The sequence below is a fragment of the Macrotis lagotis genome, chromosome 8 (assembly GCF_037893015.1).
Source record: "Macrotis lagotis isolate mMagLag1 chromosome 8, bilby.v1.9.chrom.fasta, whole genome shotgun sequence".
NCBI lineage: Eukaryota > Metazoa > Chordata > Mammalia > Peramelemorphia > Peramelidae > Macrotis > Macrotis lagotis.
The window spans coordinates 19,704,403-19,729,691 of NC_133665.1; the positions used below are offsets into that span (position 1 = coordinate 19,704,403).

The 25,289-nt window shown below is 36.9% G+C and overlaps 1 protein-coding gene across 3 annotated transcripts in view; it reads right to left on the minus strand.

Annotated features, from left to right (window-relative positions):
• Positions 1 to 25,289, minus strand: part of MYH11 (myosin heavy chain 11) — a 137,803-nt gene that overhangs the window by 64,306 nt on the left and 48,208 nt on the right. For 2 of the 3 annotated variants that reach the window (XM_074196482.1, XM_074196484.1), the window contains exons 4-9: positions 22,353 to 22,380; positions 10,078 to 10,180; positions 8,413 to 8,433; positions 6,099 to 6,191; positions 4,719 to 4,782; positions 355 to 453 (exon numbers count right to left, since the gene is read on the minus strand). In XM_074196482.1, the coding sequence (XP_074052583.1) occupies positions 355 to 453; positions 4,719 to 4,782; positions 6,099 to 6,191; positions 8,413 to 8,433; positions 10,078 to 10,180; positions 22,353 to 22,380 (408 nt within the window). The remainder of the gene's footprint in view (positions 1 to 354; positions 454 to 4,718; positions 4,783 to 6,098; positions 6,192 to 8,412; positions 8,434 to 10,077; positions 10,181 to 22,352; positions 22,381 to 25,289) is intronic. The other variant, XM_074196483.1, reaches the window with a different exon arrangement.

Consider the following 25,289-nt stretch of genomic DNA (forward strand, 5'->3'; position numbering starts at 1 on the left):
ACAACAAAAGAAAGAGAAAGAGAGAATTAAATGGACCAGATAATTCACAAATTGGATTATTAGTTCTCAGATTACTGAGTGTTAATTTTATTTGATCTTGTGATACTGAGAAGGGAAATTAGCAGTCATGAGTTGGAGATATAATTTCTTTTTATCAGATCATTTGAGTACTCACTAGGATCCTGAGGGTCAGACAGAAATCCTCAAACCAGATCTGAGGAGTAAAGATATGCCACTCACTGCTACATTTCCTTTTCCTTTCAGAACCCAGGCCATTATTTCAAAAAGCTAGAGACATGTCATGTAAGAGTTGAAGCCACTCAATTTCTTTCTAATTCTTATCCAGTTACTTACTTTTCATTTGTTCCTTAGCCCCAGCAATCATGTAATAAAAGATGTGGAATGTCCTTTCATCTCTTGCTTGGCGAATGGCACGTGACTTTTCCAGCAGGTCTGGTTGGGATGAATTAAGGATTCTAATTGTTCAAAGAACATCCTCCCTTGCAGTAGCCCAATAAACCCCAAAGTGTTTGGTTTTTTTTTGGTTTCTTTGTTTTGTTTTGATTTGTTTTTTTACCAATAAAAGATGGTTTGGGGAAGCATCCAAAAGCCTAAAAGTGATCAGAAGCTCTCATACTTTGAAAACAACATTCCTTCTGGAAATAAGTCAGATAGCAAGAATGAACCTTTTAATCACAGCCCAACCCACTCCTTTCCACACAGAAATTCATCAAAGAATTGATATGCTGCTATTTCTTTCCTTTCCAGGATGAGGCACTGACACATAGTAAGTTCTTATATGTTGCCTCCCCCTCAAGAATGACTTCCTTTAGAGCAGGGGCAGTCTGACTCTTCTATTTGTAACCCCAATATTCAGCACATAGTATTGAACAAATGCTTTATCACTAATTGATTGACTGATTAAAAATATTAATAGTAAATCACTTTAGTTCTGAATCATCAGCCTCTCCAGCTCCATTTATAAATAATTAGACTTTGGGGTATCTGTGATCTGTCTAAAAGCACAGACTAGAAGAAATAAGCAAAGGAGGGAATAAGAGGGAATAAAAAGAGTAGCAATTGTTTTTCAGTGTTTAAGTAGTATTTAACTTTCCATGACCCCATTTGGGATTTTCTAGGCAAAGATAATGGAATGGTTTGCCATTTCCTTTTCCAACTCATCAGATGAGGAAACTGAGACCACTACTAAGTGTCTGAAGTAAATTTTAATTCATATCTTCCTGACTGACCCTCTATCCACTGTCCTACCTAACTGCCCTATAGGAAATAATATAAGTGTATAAAAACAGAAAGGACAGAAGGGGAAGAGAAAGACAGAAAAAAAGTGTCTATATATAGGACAGAGAATAGTTGGGTGATGCTAATAATTGCATTTCATGTCATCTGTAATGATACTCCCATAAGATGGAAGCTGAGATCAAATGAGTAAGTACTTCGAGGTCTTAGGAAGAAAATAATGGAGCAAGGGTTATTAATCTCAGATCCATGAACTAGATTTGTTTTTTTTTAATTTTTTCTAATTATAATTCAAATATTTAGTTTTCTTTGAAATCCTATGTACTTTATTCATTTAAAACTTTCTAAGCATGTTTTAAATGAATAATAAATCAAATATAAATGACAAAATATTATTAATTACAAAAATAAAGTTTAAATTAATAACAAATTAATTAAATGGTGAATAGATTCATTAACTGTAAGAATAATATTTTCAGTGAATAATAAATTCTAAGCTTCAAACCACCAAAGTTACCCATGGCTCCGAAAAAAAATGCTTTAGAATGCCTATGCTAGAATCCTAGTCATTTGTGTTAAAGTTACAAAAAATTTTAGTCATTAGTGTTAAAGATATTCGCACTGGTTTTCCTTTTATATGAAAATCTAATTTGCTTATAACTTTAGACCTACTTCTGAAAGAAACGAGGTAGGATAGTGGACAGGGTTCAGTCAAAGTTGTGTTCATGAATAAAAACATGAGTCATCAGGTAAATGTTAGGGAATATTATGAGCAGGGTTGGACTATCTCAGAAGTGAGCATAACTCTAGAGGGTGAGGGATAGAGCAATATTGTCAAGCTTACTTATAACTTGAGTTTTTAGGAATTTTCCCAGCCTGATTCATGTCAGTCATCCATTGTTGGTTACTAAACCACCTCAATTCTCTGACAAATATTTGTTGTTCAGTCATTTCAGTCATTCTCTACTCTTTCAGACCCAAATGGGGTTTTCTTGGCAAAAGATACTAGACTGGTTTGCATTTCCTTCTCCAGTTCATTTTACGAATGAGGAAACTGAGGTATTCAGGATTAAGAGATTTACCTAGTAAGTGTTGGAGGCTCTATTATCTACTAGGTCACCTAGTAGCCCAACAAATATTTAGGCACCTGATCGTGGCTTATACACTCTACCTCATGTATTCTTCAGGCTATTTTTTTTAAAGGGGTGGGTGGAAAAGAAGGAGTTTTGTTAAGGGAGAATAATAGCCAAAGTTTATCTATTCAGTTGCCTGAAAACAAATTGACTGCAGCATTTGGCTGCTTTACAGAGAGACTTGAGATCTATTTAGTGATGAGTTTTGAATTCACCATGGGTGACCAAGGGACTTGATTGAGAGAATCTTAACTAACAAAATGCACCTTTTTGGGGTTTTTTAAAAAGAATGAACCAAAAAGCAGGATGTTATACTCGTTAATAGTGCTCGCAAGTGAAATGGACAAGAAATTTGACCCAGAAAGTAAAACAATTTTAGGCTTTAAGGTTTTAATTTAGACTCCTATCTAGCTGTTACTGAAGGAACAGAGTTAGTGGACAACTAGGTGTATCAGGAATGAAAGTTTAAGGGAAGAGAAAAGGAAGAGAAAAAACATTTATTAAGTGCCTACCTCATGTCAGACTCTGAACTAACCACTTCATAATTATTATTTCATTTGATCAGGAATTGGCAGAGCTATAATCAGCAGTTCTGACTCCTGGAACAAGCAATAGGGCAGATGCCTTCAATACAACTTTTTAGTAAAAAATAATAGCTCGCAATTTCATAGTAATTTATGGTTTATGTTATTTTATTTGATCCTCACAGTGATCCTGGGAAGTAGATACTTTTGTCCTTTTAGTCATTAACAACTCTTCTTGACCCCATTTGGGATTTTCTAGGCAAAGCTACTGGAGCAATTTGCTATATCCTTTGCCATTCATTTTACAGATAAGGAAACTGAGACAAAGAGGGTTAGATGTCTTGCAGGGTGACACATCTAGTAAGTATCTGAGGTCACATTTGAACCCAGGTCTTCCTGACTCCAGGCCCAGTACTTTATCTACTGTACCACTTAGTTGCCCATTAGGTATTATTATTATTATTATTATTATTATTATTATTATTATCATCATCATCATCATCATCATCATCATCATCATCATCATCATCCTTTTATTGCTGAGGAAACTGAGACTGGGAGAGGATAGGTGACTTGCCTAGAGTTACATGGCTCAGTTAGGGTGTAACTGTTGGAGGAAGGGGGAATAAGTGCCTCATGTTTAAGCTTCTTATTTTTACCAATAAATCTTTCTAACCAAGGATCAAGCTCAGACAGTTCTAACTTCTAATGGCTGAGTAGAGAGTAGTGTTCACTTTCTGTTAAATCTTTAATCACCTTATCCTAGTTATAATACTGGAGCAGACAGGAAGGAGTATGGGGAAGGAAGAGGCAACTACCACCTAAGAAAAGAAAGTAGATTGGACAATGTTGGGCAATGATGAAAACAAAGGAAGACTAGACAATGTTGGGCAATGATGAGAACAAAAGAAGATTCAGTGGATGTGGTTGGACAGAGAAGTATAATTAGCAATCTGTACCCCAAGTTCTTTTCTCTTCACTGATAGGGCTATAGCCTGAATTATTTGAGTAACTGCCACATTTTTTGACTTGGACTATGATATAGTTATATATAGATAAAGATATATAGATCTTGAGTCCATAGAGTTATGTTCAAGAAAACATAATCTTCCATGTGCTATTCTCTTTAAATTAATTTTATATTTAGGAAGATAAGAGATAAAGAATTATGGACTTGAAATATTAGAAGGGAATATAGATACCATTTCATCATAGGCCCATAGATTAAAGGTCACTTAATCCACTTCCTCATTTTAGAGATGAGGGAGGATATGGAGGCCCAGACCAAGTGTCTAAGGGCATACAGATAATGAGCAGCAGACTCAGGATTTGGGTCCTCTACCACAGAACACTCCAGTCCTCTTTTGTGTTTTACCATACATGCTGTCTTAGATCCAGTCTCCTCATGTAATAGACAAGAAAACTGAGACCCCCAAAATGTGAAGAGATGAAAGGTTTTTGTTAAAAACTTTTGTGATGCCCCTATTCTGGCAAGCAAATATTCTCTGGGCAGCAATGGAATGCCAAGATGAGATTTCTGTAAGTGAAATCATTAAATGTTGCCTAAAATGCTCCTTAATTCAATGATGACCCTCTTGGCATACCCCAGTATTTCCATCCCAGTGAAACTCTAGCTATTCTAGAGAAAAGAAAGGGGAAACCACATGGAGACTCTTCTTCACATTAACTCATGCCATGTACAATAATTCTTGCCATTCTTAAATGTCCAATTTGGCTGTTGACATCACTCCTCTCAGCCCTCTCTGATAGAATTTCATATTTTCCAGTCTACTGTAAAGGATACATGTTTCAATATTGGCTCCCACGATGTAACCCGTGACATCAAAGTTAATGCGGATGAATTTGCCCTACCGATGAGAAGATACGTTTTTGTATGGTTGCTAATTAATCTGTTTCAATGTTATACTTTAAGAATGGAAGAAACAAATTAGAAAACACATTCTCAATAGCTTATTTTAATAGAAATGGATTCTTCTCTCCAAATCTCTGGGATCCTCCTCTCTCTCCTCCTCGGGTTTGAGAATATCTGTATTGTACTCCTTAGAAGAAACAAAGTGACATCTATGGATAGTACTGGGTCAGCCAGCTCATTCAGCAACTGGGCCACCTGCCATCAGACTCCTCTTTTAAAAAGCATGTTAAGCTAAAATATAGAAAGTAGGCTCTTTTTTGTCCTCTGGTCACTATGTATGATTAAAGATCCAAAATTGAATAGAACTTCAAAAATCCTCTAATCTAACTCCCTCATTTTATAGAAGAGGAAATTGAGGCCCTGGGAAGTTTAAGTGACTTGTCCAAGGTCACAAATGTAATAAGTGCCCCAAATCTCTCAGATTTCATGCCTTCAAATTCAGGACTCTTTTCACTGGCCACATTTCATATGGTTCTTTCCAGTGACACTTGCATATGAGAATCTGAGGGGAAATGTTTGACTCTATGTTTCTGATTCCCAGATTTAGGACATTTCATACCACCTCAGAGAGGTTGCTCTAACTCACACCCTCTAAAGCTGAGTCAATTAAAAAGTGAATTTATAAAAGGGTCCTGCCCTGAAGAAAGAGAAGGAAATGAGACTCAGAAAAATGAAAATAACTTGTGGCCCTTGCTTGAACCATTTAAAGGTATTCTACCTGGTTGGTTGATCATTGAGAAGGAAGGAAGGAGCATCCTTAAAAGAGGGAAGCAGTGATTGCTACCAACATTTTCCCCAAGAATCATGGAGAGATATAAGAGAATTAGAATGAGTGTAGGGAGGGCATGGAGTCACAAAAGCATGAATGGATAATTCTTCTTTAATGGAACCTATGTATAACTGCCATTCAAATAGCTTGAGGAGATGTACAGTTTACTACAAGGTCATTTTCAAGTTCAATGGATTTCTTATTTTCCCACCTACCTATCCTCTTCTCTGCATCTCCTCATCCACCTACTATCCCATTGGAAGTTCTTTCACAGCACAAGTGTTGATTTGAGAATGGCAGTGGGGGGAAGTGAGATAGGGAAGGGACTTACTTCCCAGCCACTCACAAAGATTAGAGGCAAGTGGATTAAAGGAACCAAGGCAAAGTTCTATTGATTTGCTCTGTAATCTCATGCAATCTGGGAGTCACCATCCTAACACTTGCCCTCCATAGGAATCCTGTATTTTTTTTTTGCTACTTACAAATCGTGAAGAGTTGTCATTCTTGACGGTTTTGGCATTGCCAAAAGCTTCCAGAATAGGGTTCGCTTGTAGCAGTTGTTTTTCCAGCTCACCCTAAAATTCATTCACATTTAGTTATCAAAGAAATCAGTGCAAGCCCTAATACTTTTGTCCCTGAAGATGTCAATAGACTCCATTCACTCTGTGTATTATTCTTGTTACTACTCTTCAGATTGTTCCTAAGGGATATTTTGCATGTCCTTAGTTATTTGAGTGTTATGAAGAAGAAAGAATACGGCTGCTATGGGCTGTATAAAGAAATTTACCCTTTTAACACTGTTCACTTCAAAGATCAAAGCATACTTATCTTTGGAACATCACTGTTTTTATAAGCTAAACTACAGAGCAATGTTCTTTTGGTTTAAAAAACAACAACTTTTTTGCAATGCAAAAAAAAACAGGTAGAGATTTCTTCTTCAGGTTTGCTTTCTCTTTGTTTGGGTTTTGTTTATTTGTTTGTTGTTTTGTTTTTTTTTTTTAAGGAAAATGAGGGTATCATTAGAAAAACCTGCCAGGAGTTGCTTTAATCTAACAGCAGCAGAAGCTACAAAGCATACTGCGTCAGCTCCATTAATCAGGTTAAATGCAGCTGAGAACGGAAACAATCACTTCTTCTCTGTATCGGACCATGAGCTCCCATGCACAAAAATGGAGTCATGTTGTTAATGATGATGGGGAATAGCTAATTAGACAAGTCATGCCAGGAAAGCAAATATGCACTTTGTGGTCCTTCTGATTTCAGCATCAGAGATGAAGATCAGGTTTGCCTGCCAAAGAGACGTGCTTTTGCATTTTTCTAGCTGGCTAGAAAGTATTCCTTTCTCAGAGTCTTATATTATTCTACCTCCTTATTAGTATATGCTTAGTCTCCCCTCCCTTATTGAAACAATCTTTTCACTTTGGGGCATCTTGGCTCAAGTCTCTGGGATTTCAGTCAGAAACTCACTGAGCTGAGGAGGGATTTTCAGACAAAGGTAAATGACAGAATTTTCTCCTTTCTCTGTAGGCACTGTGGGTATTTGCTCCCGGGAAAGAGATAGGAAGTTATTATTTATTTATGTGAATATTTATAAATATACTACCACCCCCAAGATTCCCAGGGTGTCCCTACAGAAATAAAAATTATTTTTAAAAAATAGAAAACATTTCCACAGTAATTGTGAGCAACTGTTAGAAATCCCCTTTATCAGACAGATGGAAAGTTACAATTTAGAGGTGGTGGTTTCTCTCCCTGCTCTTCCAAGTGAGAAGAGATGTGAAATACCTTACTTTAGCTTCAGGTTAAGGGACTGGTCTGGTAGAATCCTAACAAACTTGCTATCAATTAACCCACTTACAGGGAAACTTAGTACTATCCTTCCCAGACAAGCTTTTTTAAAAAGTTCCTTTCCCTGCCATAGAATCATAGATTTATAACTGGAAGGGGACCTTACCAGTTATGTAATTCAACCTCCTCATTTTATTTCTCTGAGATAGGTTAAGTGTAATCATTCCTCAAAGCCAAGAAGATGGAAAGATGACCTCTAATGGTCTCATAATCCTAGAATTCTGGCTTCTAGCCCCTCAATTCTTAATTATATTTCTGGCAAGACATGGTTTTGTTGGATAGCTAGTGTCTCCAGTCATCAATCTTTTTGCCCTACACTAGAGCTTGTGTTTTGCAAATCAGAACAGCTGTTCTTGAAGCTTTATGTCTTGAGGCTAAGCAGAGGTAGTCAGTAGAAGGACATGCTGAGACAGACGGACATCACAAACAGCACTGCAAACACATGCACAGGGACACCGCTTTAGAAGCACTGTCCCACTGGGGGAGAGGATAGGCATGCCAAGGCTATATAGCTTATCAATCAAACCTCGAGAGTGGAGGGTACATTTCACAACAGTCCTAAAAAGCTCAACCTGACAGGACAGAAATCTTTAGATTGTTTCAATCAGAAGTTTTCGTGGTCAAATTTCAGGCTGATTGGCTATTTCAGGATCGTAGGAAAATTCATTTGGATAAGGAAAATCCATCACAGGCAGGTAAGGATGGGAATTCCAAAGAAACCCCTGCAAATGTCAGACTATAAATTCTCTCAGTGGTATCTGACATAGGCAGGGTCCATGTGCAGAGATACTAATAAGTGCTATTGTTGCTTCATATTGTGAGACAGAAGAACCTAACATATTCTACCATCAACTACGGGCACTCTGTTGGTGCAACAACAGCATGCAAATCTTTATTCTGTGCCTTCCCAACACACTGTAGAAAACACACTCTAATTCATTTACTCACGTAAGCAAAAGATGGGCCTTGCTGTAGTTGAATAATGTAGCATAAAACAAATGTCAATGTTATTTCAATCACACAAACATTGGGTCTTGGTGGGTATTTAATTATGTCTATTTCCTCCCCATACACAAACACACACACACACACACACACACACACACACACACACACACACACACACACACACAAACAGACAAGTTCAACAACCCCAGTATAGTTTTCCTAGAAAAATGGAGACAAACATTCCTCACTTATTCTTTCTTTATCCACCCCCACCCCCACCCCCTCCAACTACTGAGAACAGAGTGACAACTTTCAATTTAGAAAAAAAGGGCTAAAATGTTCTTTAGGTCTTAGGACTGAACAGGCTTAAATTCACAGGCTTATAGAATATCTATTCACATATTTACCTCCCCTATTTTAGAATTTAAAATAACTTGCCCAGTGTCATACACTAATAGCATTAAAATATTATAAAAGATGGAATTTGAATTTGGATCTTCCTGCCTCTAGAGCCAGTATGTTAGCCACTAAGTTGGCAAGAGTGAGAGGAGATAGTCAAATCTTCTTGGTGACCCACATTTGATGAAATGTAGTATATAGGACATTCTCTGGCCCTCCTCACAAATAGGTTATACAGGCTAACAAGTCTATAACTTGAATGTTATAGCTGAAGGTTGAAATACAGGAAATTTTTTTTTCTTGTTTTGGTTTTAGGATATGAATATGAAGCCAGAGCAGTCACAGAGCACAACTAGAACTTCAGCTGGATTTCTCTAGATTTCTATTTTTTGCTAGGTTTCTAGTTCTATGATATAATGGCAAGCTAAACTTTTAGATGGTTTTAGAATCAATTCATGATAATCCATAATAAACAATGGATAAGAATGAACAGGAATCAATGAACTCCACAGGTAGTCCCCAAAACTCATCTTAGCCTCTTCCATTTACCAAACCTTTTGGCAGAGTGTGGGTGCTGTCAGATAAAATGGACTAATTCCAGATTTGTTTTTTCATTTCTCTGATACCAAGGCTAACATGAGGAGGTACAGTCTAAACTGGCTTCAAGAAAGGAAAAGTAATAGAATCCAGAAGGATTCAGAAAGGACATTAGTGAATCCACTAACTAAATGGATCAGAGAGTCCTTCCCCCATTCAGCCTGTTTGAGTTTCTCTTTTCTCAGAGAAGAAAAGACCAAGATACCTGTGGAAATGAGCAAAATACAATATTCCAACTGAGTACATTTATTAAAAAGCTGTGTTTTTCCCAAATCATCATATGTAGAGGATAAATTATTTTAGTTTTCTCCAGGCTGACTGGTTGTGAGAGAACAAGAGTTGCCTTTAGGATCTGGGTTCTTGCAGAGCTGAGCTGATGCAGGCAGGGCTTTGCTATAAATAGGCATTATACATGTGGCAATAATAAAGATTTTTCTCTCAACAAAATAAATTCCTGTTTTAGGCCTAAGGGCCCTTCAAACAAGACCTTCCTCCCCAACCCCTTTTTCCATAGCCCCCAAAGCCCTGACATAATTTCATGTTCTTAAAAGAGTATAGTTCTGAAAAGGCATCCAGGTTACCAGAAATTGAGTCTTTCAATTAACTTTCTTTTCCAACTCCTGGTCAATTTGCTGTTTAAACCCCCAAAGACAGGAATTGGCCACTTACAGTGATGCTTGTGTCCTTTTTGCCCTTATGGGAGGAAGCTACTACAGCTAGATACTGGATGACCTTTTTGGTGTTTTCTGTTTTCCCAGCTCCAGATTCACCTCTGAAAGACATGGAGAGAGTGGACCATGATGTCCTCTGCCCAATAACAGGCAAGTGGAGAAATCAGGAAAAAAAAGACAAGGTCAGCCTTTTAGAAGAAGCCTATTGTAGGAGACTAGAGTAGAATCAAATCAATCAAAGAGCATTTCTAAAACACCCCCTATGTTTCTGGGGCACTCACGCCATCTTCATTCTACTGGAAGAAACCACATACATATACTTAGGTATAACAAAAAGTATACAAAGTAAATATGAGGCAATGGTTAGGGGGAAAGGGAGAAAAAGAGATGCAATGATTAATGCAACAGTCTAATTGAAATCCAAATTATTTTAGAACAGAATTCTAAATATCAGTAATATTACTAGATTTAATATTATTAACCATGAGCTTCCCAATTAATTAGGAAATAATCCCAAAGAAAGGCCCAGCATAGGGTGGGAAATACTCCAAACAGAAAAAGAATATATTTTATATGTTTTTTTCATTTGAAGCAGAATGGTATTATGGAAAGAGAGGTGAATTTGGAATCAGAAAAGCCAGTTCAATTTCTGGTTCTGTCACTCTCTAGCTGTATGATCTTGGGCAGCAAGTAACTTACACCTTTCTTGCCTTGCTTTTCCTCCACTGTAAAATGAGGAGATTGGACCAGGTCACCCCAGCATCTTCGATTTTATTGACTTACAGACCCTAGATCCATGATCCGCAATGCTGAGTAGATAGGGAAGAGTTTCCTGAGGCTTAGCAAAGCCTAGCTAGCCTTAGTAACCAGGTAGCTCAGACAAAGTGTGACCTCATTGTTAGAAGGAAGGTGACAATGTTGAGGCATTAGTAAAATGGAAGGGAGGGGAAAAGGGAAGGGGGTACAACCTAAATTCTTCTTCCTCTGTTGTTTCCTTCTTTGCCTGATCCAGTCTCCAGCTCCCTTCCTTTTCTGTTCTTTAAAAGGATAGTTTAAAAGAGTTCTGAAAGAAATCTTTTTGCCCTCAGGGTCAGGTTCAAGGCTTCTCTGGAGCTGAAATAATGCCACCAGAGCTATTCAAGTTCCTGTTCTTTTTCCTAATTAGGAAATGAAGAAATTAAATTCCTCTACTGAGGCCCCATTAATAACTATTCAAAAAGAAGAGTGTGCATAATCCTGTTGACCTCCTATACCCAGAGGATTGCCCATATATACACTCAATTTCTTTAGATTTTTAAGTTAGGAAAAGTGAGCATCAGATTCCTGATAACAATTTTAAAAAATATTTTGTATGGTTTAATACTGAGATTATTAAAAAAATTTCACACATAATTTTTCCTTTGTAAGCAAGCCTATGGGGTGGGGAAAGATCAAAGTTAATATCTTCATTTTATGTAAAAAGGAAGGAAGCAGATATATATATATATATATATATATATATATATATATATATATATATATACTTCTTATAAAGATTCAGACACAGAACCTGAATATACATAGAAAAACTGTACAAAGATAGAGAGGTAGGAAGGTACAACCACCACAACAAAAACAATAGCTAGTATTTTAACACATCAGGGGTGTGCTGGTAAATGTTTAAGAACCTTCTTTCTAGGGGGAAAACTACTATATACATGACACATGCTTGAGTTTAATATTTTCCCCATTGCTTTCTTAAGTCTGGACAATCAATAAAACACTAAAGTCCTGAAATGTCACATTTGCTGATTTCTGAGGTGTAAATGCTCATTACACTATAAATTTAATAAATAATGTAAGCTGGCTCCAACATAATACTATAAAGCTTTAAAGTTTGCAAAGCATTTAACAAATATTATCTTGTTTGATTCACATAGCAACCCTGGAAGGTAGATATTAGATGAGGAAACTAAGGCAAGCAGAGGTAAGTAACTTGTCCAAGATCACATACCTAGAAAGTATCTAAAGGTTGGATTTGAACTCAGGTTTTCCTAACTCTAAGTTCAGTGCCCTTTCTGTTATGCCACCCAGCTGAACAGAAATCTAGCTAGTTAGATATTCACCACCCTTCCTTTCTAGGATTAATTAAAAATTTTCTGCCTTACGGGTTTTTTCCCCCCATCTTTTCTTTCTTTACAATTTAAGAGTCAGTCATATTCCCTATGAAGGTCCTGTTTCCTGCTTCAGGGAGACAGGTATTGAGCCCAAAGTTAGGAAATCTAATTTATCCTATATTTGTTGCTTGGCTAAGTTAGTTTCATGATTTATTGGGATTTTTTTAAAATGAGGTTCCCAGATAACTTTCAAACAGAACAGACCAATAAATTTTCAAATCGATTTACCATTGGAAAAATTAAAAAATCTCTCTTTTCCAACCTCTGGCTTCCAAATTGGCTCTCTGATATGAGCAAGAAATTCTAAAGCGCTTCTCCTTTCTCTCTGGGCAAGGGTAACCATGCCCATCATCTTCTGTAAGTATGACTATATATGGCATCCTTTCCCTTTTAATTACCCTGAGGGGTCATCCTGTGGTTCTTTGGAACTCCGCATAGACTCAAGCTTGGAATACATTGCTTAACCCTTTGTTTCCCAAAGGCATTACAAAAGTTTCCATGTGGTATTCTGGGGATGTGTTTACTTTTGCTGAGAAAGTAAAATATGTTCTGAACCATGGTCTGTTTGCAGAACTCTCTAGGGCTTAGGTTGCTTCTAGCTCTCCTTCCTTGTCCCCTGTCCTTCTAAAATGTCTTCCCGACTCAGAATCATGAATTTTAGGTTTGGCAGCCATTTAGCCAGGGCAATAAACCAAAAAGAATACCTACTGCAACACATCAGAGAAATGATTATCTAACCTCTTCTTAAAAAACTCTAATGAGAGGAGACCCCCTTTCTAGGGGAGTCTAATTCACTTGGGATATCTCTTCTCACCTAGGAGGTTTTTCCTTAAATCAAGCCTTTGTAAGCTTTGTAACTTCCACCCATTCCTCCTAGTTCTACATTTTGGGGACAAACAAAGTATATCAACACCCTCCTCTACAAGGTGAGCATTCAAGTATTTTAAAACAGCTAGAGACTTCTCCAAGCTAAAAAGATCCCATATTCCTTCAACTGATTCTTATATGGCATGAGATGGAGGCCCTTGAACATTTTTGTTTCCCTTCTCTAGACCTGTCTCAGATGCTGCCTGATATATAGGATTCCAGACATTGTCTGACCAGAGCAGAGTATGATGGAACTGTCATCTCAGCCTCTATCTCTCTTAAAGCAGCCTGAGACTGCATTAGCTTTATTACAATACCCTAAACTAGGCATAATAAGAAAAATAATTCTGCTTAAAATAAGCATATCATACACTCACTATCAAACCAAATAATTTTTGGATTATTCCTACTATTAATCCAAATAATGACAGTACATAGATTTAGAGCAGAAATGGACTCTGAAACAGGGATTCTTGATCTTATTGTTGTTCAATTGATTTTCAGTGGTGTCCGACTTCTCATGATCACATTTGGGGCTTTCTTGATAAAGATACTGAAATGGTTTACCATTTCCTTCTCCAGCTCATTTTCCAGATGAGTAACTGAGGCAAACATGGCTAAGGACTTGCCCAGGATCACACAGCTAATAAATGTCAGAGGCTGCATTTGAACTCAGGTTTTCCTGACTCCAGGCCCAGCACTCTATCCACCTAGCTGTCCTGGCTCTTGACCTAGAAGTCTGGGAATGTAGGTAATTTTAAAAAATATATTTTTAATCCTATATATATCTTATTTTATGCAATTAAAACATTACTATGAGAAGAGGTACATAGGTTTCTTCTAGGCTGTCTAAAAGGGTACATGATACACAAAGAAGGTTAAAAAAAATTCTGTCTTAGAAGTTATCTAGGCCAAATCCCTTATTTTATAGATGAGAAAAATCTCACCCCCAGAGTTTAAATGACTTGTCCAAGGTCACATAGGTAGTAAATGTCACAGTTAGAATTTGAACTCATGCCCTTTGATTCTAAGTCTAACTATACTGTCTTCCACATATCACAGTCTTAGAGCAAGGCAGAGCATCAGTCACCCCACAAAATTTTCACCACTTCTTACTCCAAATGCCAACAATACCTGTTCCTGAATAGAAATGTACAGGAGTGGGATGGCTAGGTGGCGCAATGGATAAAGCACCAGCCCTGGAGTCAGGAGTACCTGGGTTCAAATCTGGTCTCAGACACTTAATAATTACCTAGCTGTGTGGCCTTGGGCAAGCCACTTAACCCCATTTGCCTTGCAAAAACCTTAAAAAAAAAAAAAAAGAAATGTACAGGAGGATTTAGAAAAATATTTTCAGTGTCCTAGGCTATTTTTCAGTTTCTAGTTTTTGTTTTGTTTTTTAAATCTGCCTTTCTCAATAGTCTAGCTTTTTTTAGAATTAGCCCACTTTTGAAGCTGGAAATCTTTGGGATTGTTCCATGGATCTGGCTAATTTATTGCAACTCATATTAAGAGAATGATAATAAAGTCATATTATATAAACAACATGTTAACCTCACTGTCTGTTATCATTACACTGGAAGGGCCTATAATTCCACTAGAGTTTACAAAAATGAAAGTCTCAAACCTCATTCTTGCTTCCTGATTTGGCTTAAAGCATTTATATTTTGATCAAAGTTAAAATCTTGTGTCAAGCTAGTTTTCTTTTTTTGTCATTTGCTTTGTACTCAGATTTTAAACATGATTATGACTTTTTAAGTGGAATGTTTCCTTCCATGCCATAGCTGATCATGTATGCAGGCTAGCATTGCATGACAATTGTCTCTAGATTTCAAGATTTAAAAAAAAATTTCCTAATTTTTATAAAGGAAAGGGTTTATGCTACATGACCCTAGGCAGGTTCCTTAAACTCTAAAGGCCTCAAGCATCTCCATCTATAAAATGGTAATAAAAAATCAATCAATCAGGGCAGCTAGGTGGTACAGTGGCCCTGGAGTCAGGAGGACCTGAGTTGAAATCCGACATCATTCACTTAATAATTACCTAGCTGGTGGCCTTGGGCAAGTCACTTAAAACCCATTGCCTAGAGAAAAAAAGAATCTATCAAAAATCGATAAGTCCATGAAAATTTGGTAAGCATTTGCTTATGTCAAATACTAATGCTAAGTATAGGGGATATGAAGAGAGGCAAAAGAAGAGTCCCTGCCCTCAAGAAGTACACAATCGTGTTTGTGTGTGTGTGTGTGTGTGTGTGTGTGTGTGTGTGTGTGTGTGAACTCATATGATTTCCTGGCCCATGATAGCTTAATTTATTTTACGCACATTTACTGTGAAGTAAGAGGTTCACAGCCTCAAGATGCCCTGTAACTACCCTATTCTCAGCTCATTTCATCATCTTACTTAAAAGAAGAAAGTATTTTTGAGGGAAAGAACCCTTCTGAGTGAAGAATGAGGGTTTACCACTCATTTAATATATTTGGTCATGCTAAGACTCTTCAACCTCCAGCCCTATTGCATGCTATGATTTCTAACTCTGATTTCTTACTCTAACTCTAATTTTTAACTCTAAGCTATACTTGCCCAAGCACATAACTTTATTAGATCATTAATCTGAAATTGAGGGACAGCTAGGTGATGCAGTGGATAGCACACCAGCCTTGGAGTCAGGAGGACGTGAGTTCAAATCCAACCTCAGACACTTAATAATTACTTAGCTGTGTGACCTTGAGCAAGTCACTTAACTATTGCCTTGCCAGAAAAAAAAAAGACTGCTTACATGACAATTGATGAAAAAGTCCAAAGTGCTTTCAAATTTAGAACTGAAAGGGATCTCATCAGTCATCTAGTGTTACAGATGAAGAAACTGAGACCCACAAAGAATAAGTGACTTGCTCAAGGTTGCTCACATCCTTATTTCAAATTTCATTTAAAGGAAATAGACTCCCCTCAAAAAAAGAAGGAAATATCAGTCTTCTTTACTTAATTTCAGAAGCAGCCAGAAAGCTTAGCTAACTGTCTAAGAACTCCTGATCACAGGGTTTACTTGGCTTACTGGGTCTGGATGCCTGAACTAATGCCAGAATATATTATACCAACTCTTATCATCTGATAACCCTAAGAAACCCTTTTTGTTTCAGCACAACCACAGGCAGTTCCCCAACTCTAAACCATTCTAAACCAACTCATTCCAATTTTCCATGCTGTCATGGAAGGATGACCTTCTTCATGGAATTCTAAGGTTCATACTCTAAAGTAAATACAACAACAAGGTGACTATCCCCTCTGAATTTCCCTGGTTTTTCCCACACAGGAGGAAAGATCCATATAGCTGAGAGGACACCATTCCAGAGTATCTAGAGATACTTGGTCACCCTAAACCTGGAATGTCTCCCTCTTCAGCTCTGCTTCTTGATGTCCCTGAATTCCTTCAGGTTTCAGCTAAACTTCTACCTTCTACAAGAAACCTTCCCAGCCACTCTTAATTCTAGTTGTCTTCACTCTGTTGACCATTTCCAATGTATCCTGTCTATATCTTGTCTGTATATAATTTCTATATGTTGCTATCCCCATTAGAATATAAGTTTCTTGAGGACAAGGCCTGTCTTTTACCTTTCTTTGTATTTCCAGTGCCTGACATAGAGTAAGCACGTAAATGTTTATTGACTAATTGACTACTAAGGCCAGCCTTAGGAACCAAAGAACTCATCAGCTTGGTCCTATCTCTGAAATGTGTCCTTGGTTACAGCCTAAACCAGGACCCTGGCCATTCTATTTCACCTTCCATTATATTTATATTGATTACAAATAATCAAATTAGTGGGACACCATGATAAGAGAAAAGAAGTCAACTAATAGTCTTGGAATAAGTAGAAAATTTTAAATCCCAAATTGGTTTCATCCTCTCGTCTATCACACCAATGGATCACCTGATACAATTCTAGTTGCAAGCTAGAATGCAAACATTTTAATATTAAGATCTTAAAACCAAGGAATTAGAGCTGGAAGGGGACTCAGAAGCAGAGATCACAAACTTTCTGAGCTGAAAGGGATCTTGGAGAATAACAAGTTCAACACAAACATGAACAAGAACTATTCCATAACATCTTACACAAGTGATCATTCAGTCTTCCCTTGAAAACCTCAAGTAAAAGAATATCCATTATCTTTTGAGGCAGCCCATTACATGGAAGGAATTGTTATAAGACTGGAGTGAGGAAGACCTGAGTTCATATCTGGCCTCAGACACTTACTAAGTGGTCAAGTCATTTAACCTTTGTTTGCCTCAGTTTCCTTATCTGTAAAATGGTAATAATACTTTGGGAGATAAATGCTGAGGTTACTGTGAGGATCAAATGAGATAAATATAAAATGCTTAGCACATATACTTGGTATATTTTAAGTGTTATATAAATATTATATATTATTGTTAATAATAATTGTCAAGAAGTTTTTCTGTATATTTATCCTAAATCTGCCTTTATGCAACTTACTTTATGCAACTACTGCTTAAAGTTTTGCCTTTTGGGATCAAGCAGAGAAAATCTAATTCCTCTTGCCCAGCAATTGCTAAATGTCATCTTTCATTCATTTCTAATAAATTCACTCCAATGTCAAGATCTTTTTGGATCCTGACCCTGTTGTCCAATATGTTCACTACCTCTCCTGGCCTTTTAATTCATTATAAATTTGAAAGACATGCTATCTCTGTGTTTATTCAGCTCATTGATAAAAAAAAAAAATTTAAGCAGCATACAGTCAAACAGGGCCCTCTACTAGATTTTTTTCAAAGTCATAATCAAGCCATTGATGACCATACTTTGGTATGGTTCATCTATTCAAATAACTCTACTCTCAGCCCATCCTATTATCCACCATATCTCCCCACCTTGTCTATAGGAGAGAATAATGATAACAAGGATAACTAGAATGGTTGGCATTTTAATAGTTCTTTAAAGTTTGTAAGCACCTCATAAATATTATCTCATTTTATCCTCACAAGAACACTGAGATGCAAATAGCATATATATTAGCAAATAGCTAATAATAATAATAACAATAATAATAATAATAATAATAATAATAATAATAATGTCTATTTTGTGGGGAATGGCACTGAGAAGGATAGAGGGTAAATGATTTACCCAGTAAGTATTTGAGGTCAAACTGAGAAATGAATCTACCTAAGAGATTTGTTAAATATTTTGCTGCAATCTAGATCTGTAGTATTTAATCCTATTTGCCTCAGTTTCCTCATCTGTAAAATGAATTGGACAAGGAAATGACAAACCACTTCAGTATCTTTGCCAAGAACAACTCCAAATGGGGCCACAGAGAGAGTCAGACATGATAGGAAACTGAGGTATATAGAAGACCATGTATATCTGTGACACTCTCTTCCCTATCAGTCTATTATATCCATCTAAAGAGAAGGATATGGCATGACCTGTCCTTAATAAAGCTATTTTATCTCTTAGAGATGATCACTACGTTTTCTAGATTTTCAGAAACTGTCATTCTTAGAATTCATTCTACAGTTCTACCAGGGGTTGAAATCAAGCTCAGAATCTACTTTCTTGACTTTTTTTTTATGGGGGAGGGGTGGGGGGGGAGAATTGCTCTTCCCAGTTTCTACAGCATGTCTCTGATTCTCCAGAGTAGTTCAGTACCTCATCTTGTAGTTCATCTACCCTTGGAAAGAGTTCTCCTGAGATTAGTGTGTAAATTTAGTCCAAGTTTCTCAATTTAATGGAACCTAAGACTTCAAGGAGCAAAGTGACTTGACCAAGGTCATAAGGTAAATTAGTGGTACAGCCAAGGCTAGAATACAGATTATCTTACTCTAAACTTAGTCACTTTTAAGAGCTAGGGGCTTTGCAAGGATTGGTGACATTTTGTTATGTGACATTTTATGGATATAGGGTTAAGAGGCAACAATTAAATGAGAGGCAAGGCAGCCTAGTATACTGGAATATGCTTAGAGGAAATCTTGCCTTTATTATTTACTAACTATATGATTCTACACAAATCATTTAACATCTCAATTTTTCCATCTATAAGATGGGATAATAATACTACTTACCTCACAGGGTAGATATAAAGATCAAATGAAATAATACATAATGTATGTAAAACGCCAAATATAAATGAACTAGTATTATCTTCACAGTAAAAACATGCAAATACATTCTAAGATACATCTATTTTGAATCTATATCCTCAAATGATATTAATCAAATGCATTTTATTAACTTTTTTTTTTTAGTTTTTGCAAGGCAATGGGATTAAGTGGCTTGCCCAAGGCCACACAGCTAGGCAATTATATTTTTTTTAGGTAATTATTAAGTGTCTGAGGCCAGATTTGAACTCAAGTACTCCTGACTCCAGGGTTGGTACTCTATCCACTGTGCCACCTAGCTGCCCCCTAAAATAAATTTTTAATCAAAATATATTTGATTAACTTTTTAATCAAAAGTTAATAAAAATGGGAGCAGCTAGGTGGCATAGTGGATAGAGCACTGCCCCCCAAAATACATTTTTAAATTTTTTTTAAATTTTTTTTTGCAAGGCAAACAGGGTTAAGTGGCTTGCCCAAGGCCACACAGCTAGGTAATTATTAAGTGTCTGAAACAGGATTTGAACCCAGGTACTCCTGACTCCAGGGCTGGTGCTTTATCCACTGTGTCACCTAGCTGCCCCCAAAATACATTTTTAATCAAAATATATTTGATTAACTTTTTAATCAAAAGTTAATAAAAACGGGGGTGGCTAGGTTGCACAGTGGATAGAGCACCGGCCTGGAGTCAGGAGTACTTGAGTTCAAATCTGGCCTCAGACACTTAATAATTACCTAGCTGTGTGGCCTTGGGCAAGCCACTTAACCCACATTGCCTTGCAAAAACTTTAAAAAAAAAGTATTTTGAATTTAACAGTTTTCCCAATAGTTTTCTGTCTCTGATTTCATTTTATTCTTATTATATTCCACTGAGATAAAAAAAATACACAGAATTACTATATTTTACTATGGCAACTGAGTCTCTGAGGAGTTTCTCAAGTCCTCAAGTGAATGGAACTAGAACCCAAATTACTTCACTATGCCTTATTTCCATCTGCAATTATTAAGGGCCTACTTCATGAAAGTCATTGATTGTACTAAATGCCAGGAATAGAAAGACAAAAAGTGAAAATAAGTCTTGCCTTCAAAGGGCCTACATTTAACTGGGGTGAGGGTAGTGCAAGAAAATTGGAAAAATGCATATAAAGAAATGTACACAGACTACAGATGTATTTACAGATAAAGAAATGCACACATGCACACACACTATATACCTACACACACATATATACAGATAAATGTATATACCATTTATTCAAATTATTTTTATATATGTGTATACTTAAAATATTTCAGAAATAGGGATGGTAGAATACTAACCCACATAAAAAAAGCACATGAGCAACTATTAGGACATTTTTGTTTGTTTTTGTGTTGTCTTTTTTAAACAAGACAAAAAAAAAACCTGACCCAAATGGAAAAACAAACTAAATGGGGACCTGGTCCAGAGGGGGAACAAGCCATCCATTAATCATCCTACATGAAAGACAAAGAACTTATTCAGGGAAAGGAAGAAAAGCAGTAATCTATAGTTCATCAGAAACAGTGCATTTTTATAGGGCTCAACTTTGGCCCTGGGAGAGATACAGGATCCAGCTGTTGGGGGTGAGTCATCTCCCAGAGAGGAGCGCTACCCTATCCCTAGCCTCTGGGAGTAGAGATCTGTATCACTGATACCTGTTTCTGAACTCATTTCTGGAAACTCAATGACTGCTAAAGATTGGGACCTGAGGGGAACTATCTTTAGATGACTCATGCTAGCTCTAGTCTTTGATATAATCAGTCTAGGGTCCTCTTAGAACACTAATCTCTTAAATATCACTCATTAATTACTTAAGTATCTATCTTCAATAACCAAAAAGTTTAGTGCACTGGAGCTAGGAACTAATCTCTCTTCCTAGGTACATTGGAAAACTCCACCTGTCTTGGGATACATAGAGTTTTAGTCTCCTTTCAAGTTCATCAATAGAACTAAAGAAATTGATTCTCCATTCTCTCCCTATATTTGATATTCAACAGAATTGAGTCTTCAGGTGGTCTCCACATGGTACCAAGAATACTCAACCCCCTAGGAAATTTCTAGGGATTTATTCCAACCATTACTGCTCTTTCTTCTTCAGAAACAGGTAAAAAAGTAGAGTTCTCCTCACCTTCTACTCATTTATGTCAACTCTCTACCTTCACCCCCTCCAAAAATCTCTGGGGAACAACCCAATGAATCCTGGGGTAATGATTACAAAAGTCAAATTTCCTTCTGTGTACAGAGTAGTGATAATGGTGTAGTTGGAAGAATCAAACTTTAGAAAAACTTTAGAAATAGAGAAAGTAACTTGGGAGAAGCCAGTTCACAGATCTTGAAAAAACTGAGACAGTCACAAAAAAAAAAAGAGAGAGAGAGATAAGCAAGAGACAAGGGAAGAGCCAGGAACTCAGAAGAAAGTAATATCAAAAAGAAGGAAAGAAACCAGGGAAGACTTGTGTGAACTGATGAAGCGTGAAAAGAACAGAACCTAGAGGACAACAACAACAACAATAATAATAGACAAATTTGAAAGATTTAGGAACTTTGAGAAATGCAATGATCAGCTATGATTCTAGCAGACCAATAAAGAAGACTAATACCCATCTCCTCACAGAGAACTACTGTACTTAAGGTACTAAAAGAGACAATAGTTTTTGGACATAATCAATGAGGAAAATGTGTTTTTCTTTACTGTACATTTTTGATACAAGGGTTTCTTTTCATTTCTTTCTTTTTTAATGAAGGAAAGAGAAAAATAGATTTTTGTTAATTGACAAAAATTAATTTAATTTTAGAAACATTCAATGTTACTACATTAGAGAGTAGTAAGAAAATCAGAATTGAAACAAAGACAGAAAACTTTGAAAGTTATATTTTGAGGTTATTACATACTTAAAAAAACCAATTGTTCCCCCAAAATGATTCTCAATATTATATAAAATCCTATTTCTCTATTCTAATTTGTATATGGAAATGCTCATTTTTATTCAATGTTAGTTTCAGAATGAAAAAAAGAAAAGAAAAAGAAGTAAGGAGGGAAAGAAAATCAGAGAGAGAGAGAACACAAGCACATAAATACATATATTAAACAGATTGAAAACAGCAGCTTCACTTACGTGCACAGGATAGACTGATCTTCCCGGTCTGTGAACAAACAGAAAAGGAAAAAACCGTGGATTAGAATCAAACCAAGAGCCACTTTAAAGACTTTTCACTCCTCAGCTTCTACTTGACTTTATCACATCTGTGGGGAGCAAGGGAAAAGATTAACTAGGTATCTCTGGCTCACACAAGGATAGGTTAAGGTCTTGAGAGTCAAACTCAGATCCCTAAGGCATTGTGGGGAACCAAGCTCAGATCTTCAGGGCAGGACAAAGAACAAATCCAAAAGAAAAACCAAGACCCACGGTGCCAGGACCAGCAATGCCATAGGTCTATGAGAATCCTGGGCATACTAAATCCAATTATTTCTCAAATGTCTTCAGATCAGTGACTCCTTTATGCTACAGTTAGTAGTCCCTCCTAGCTAGGACCCTGGACAACAAACTTTTTTAAAAAAATGTCTTTTAGGAGAAGCTAGGTGGTGCAGTAGATAGAGCACTGACCCTGGAGCCAGGAGGACCTGAGTTCAAATCTGTCCTCGGACACATAATAATTACCTAGTTGTGTGACCTTGGGTAAGTCACTTAACCCCATTGCTTGCAAAAAATGCCTTTTAGTCTATGGAAAGAACCCCCAAAATAGTCAAATACCCTTACAAAAGAATAAGCTAGAGCTATTAGTACCTCTAATAGTCCACAGACCACCTACTGGGGGGGAGGTCATATATTGTTGGGAGAGCCAAAAGAATTAAAAGAAATGGTTTATCCCACGAAGGACCTTGGGATCTTGGGAAGACAGGATCCATGAGACAACATGAGAACAAACATTGTATACAATGTACCCTCAGGGGATATTGTATATGTTGGAGATGAATCTATCTGCTTATCCAAGGCTTACCATCTTGAGAGGCAGACAAATAAGTTTGCTGCAGTCACAAATTCTTAGATCTTCATCTACTCACAAGTAGTCATCCCACTCTAATAGAATACCATATGACCAGAACAAAAAATCAAGCCAAATCCTTTTCTCTAATTCATTCACCCAAGTGACAGAAGGATCTATTTCATGACAAAAATCATGGGCTGCTTAAGTCTTCCAAAGGGGAGGGGGGGAGAAAGTAAAACAGCAAAGAAAAATTTAATTTTTGTTCTTTCTTTCCTTTCCCATCCCTTTTAACTTAGGAAATTCCTACAGAAGCTACAACTATGATGCGCTGTCCATGTTGTAAGAATGCCAAAGGTTGGGCAGCTAGGTGGCATAGTGGATAAAGCACCAGCCCTGGAGTCAGGAGTACCTGGGTTCAAATTTGATCTCAGACACTTAATAATTACCTAGCTGTGTGGCCTTGGGCAAGCCACTTAACTCCATTTGCCTTGCAAAAAAAACTAAAAAAAAAAAAAGAATGCCAAAGGTACACTTGCAAAAAAGACTTTTATGGAGAATACACAGGGCAGATGCTCATAAAATGATCAGAAGACTAGATAAAGGGACACTCTGAAAGTCTCTCTTAAGAACTTTAGAATTGATTGTGCACATGGGAGACACTACACAGGACCGCCCATCATGGCATAAATACCCCTGTGTTCCTATGAACTATTTGTGCCCGGCCTGTGGTGGAGCATTCCAAGCTCCCATTGGTCTGATCAGCCACAGTGTGATTTGTCTCTATAGTGATGTCAACTTGGTCTTCTTTGATGAGGAACTACCATCAACCATAAAGTTCTTCCAGGGTGTTGGATGAACTTTGAACATTTGTGGGGACTATGGAGAGAGGTGCTGAAAAGCTCAAGTCTATGCAGAACTGAATTTCAAGCCTTGGGGCTGATAAGACAGCCCTTAAACTGAAGTAGTAATGGGCTTAAAAGTCCTAGAGAGGAAGATAAGATTTATCAAGCTGCAGAAAGCAGCCAGAGCTCTGGCAGTACTCAGCCAACTGGCTCATAGAGCTAAAAATTCTCAATTTCAAATTTAGTTGAATCCTTTTTAGGCCCTTCTAGACTAGAATTCTTAAGTGGCCAAATTAGATCTTCTTTAACCTTGAGATAGGCAAATAACAAATTTTGTTCTCTTTAATAGAGATAGGGGGAAAATGAGGTACATAGAAGAACAGCATTATAAACAGCATCCCAAAACCCTGAGTTAGTTATCTCTTATCAACTGTAGTAATTTTTGGAATTTTTTTTGGATTACTTTAGGGAATTCCAAATGGGGAAATTTCTTTCACCAATGCATACTGGCAAGTGCTCTGTAACTTAGAGCTTAGGAGAGTTGTCCTCTCATTAAGATATTGATTTGCCCAAGGTTTCACAGTTAAGTCTGTCTCAGAGGCATGACTTGTACCCAGCTCTGGCAGGACACCAAGGATAATCTTCTATCCTCTTTAGCATGTTGCCTCCAAAAAAAATGGCACTTTTCTCCATCAGTTAAGCTGTAATCAACTGTTACTTGTCCTGCATTGTCCTCTCTGCCTTTCCATTTTTACTCAGTGCCAAGACTTCCCTTGAAAATAGAACGATATCCAATGCAATAATCAGGAACAATTTTAGAGCACCTGCAACAGAGAGTACCATCTGTACCCAGAGAAAGACTTGTGGAATTTAAACAAAGATCAAAGTCTATCACTTGCAATTTTCTTTTTTTTAAAAAGTGTCTTATGTACTACATAATTTTACTATTTCTATTATTTTATTTTCTCCTCAAGGATATGATTTCTCTCCCAACACATTTAATTTCAAGCAATGTATAGCATGGAAACAATATAAAGATTAGCAGACTTCCTTCTGTGGGGGGATGGGGAGGGAAAGGAGTATGGAGGAAAACTGTAAAATTCGAAACCTTACAGAAAATAATAGGTATAATTGGAAAACAAATAAAATATTAATTAAAAAAAAGAAAATAGAATGATATCAAATAAAGCTAAATTCAGAACTGAGGGTAGGAAAAGTCACACT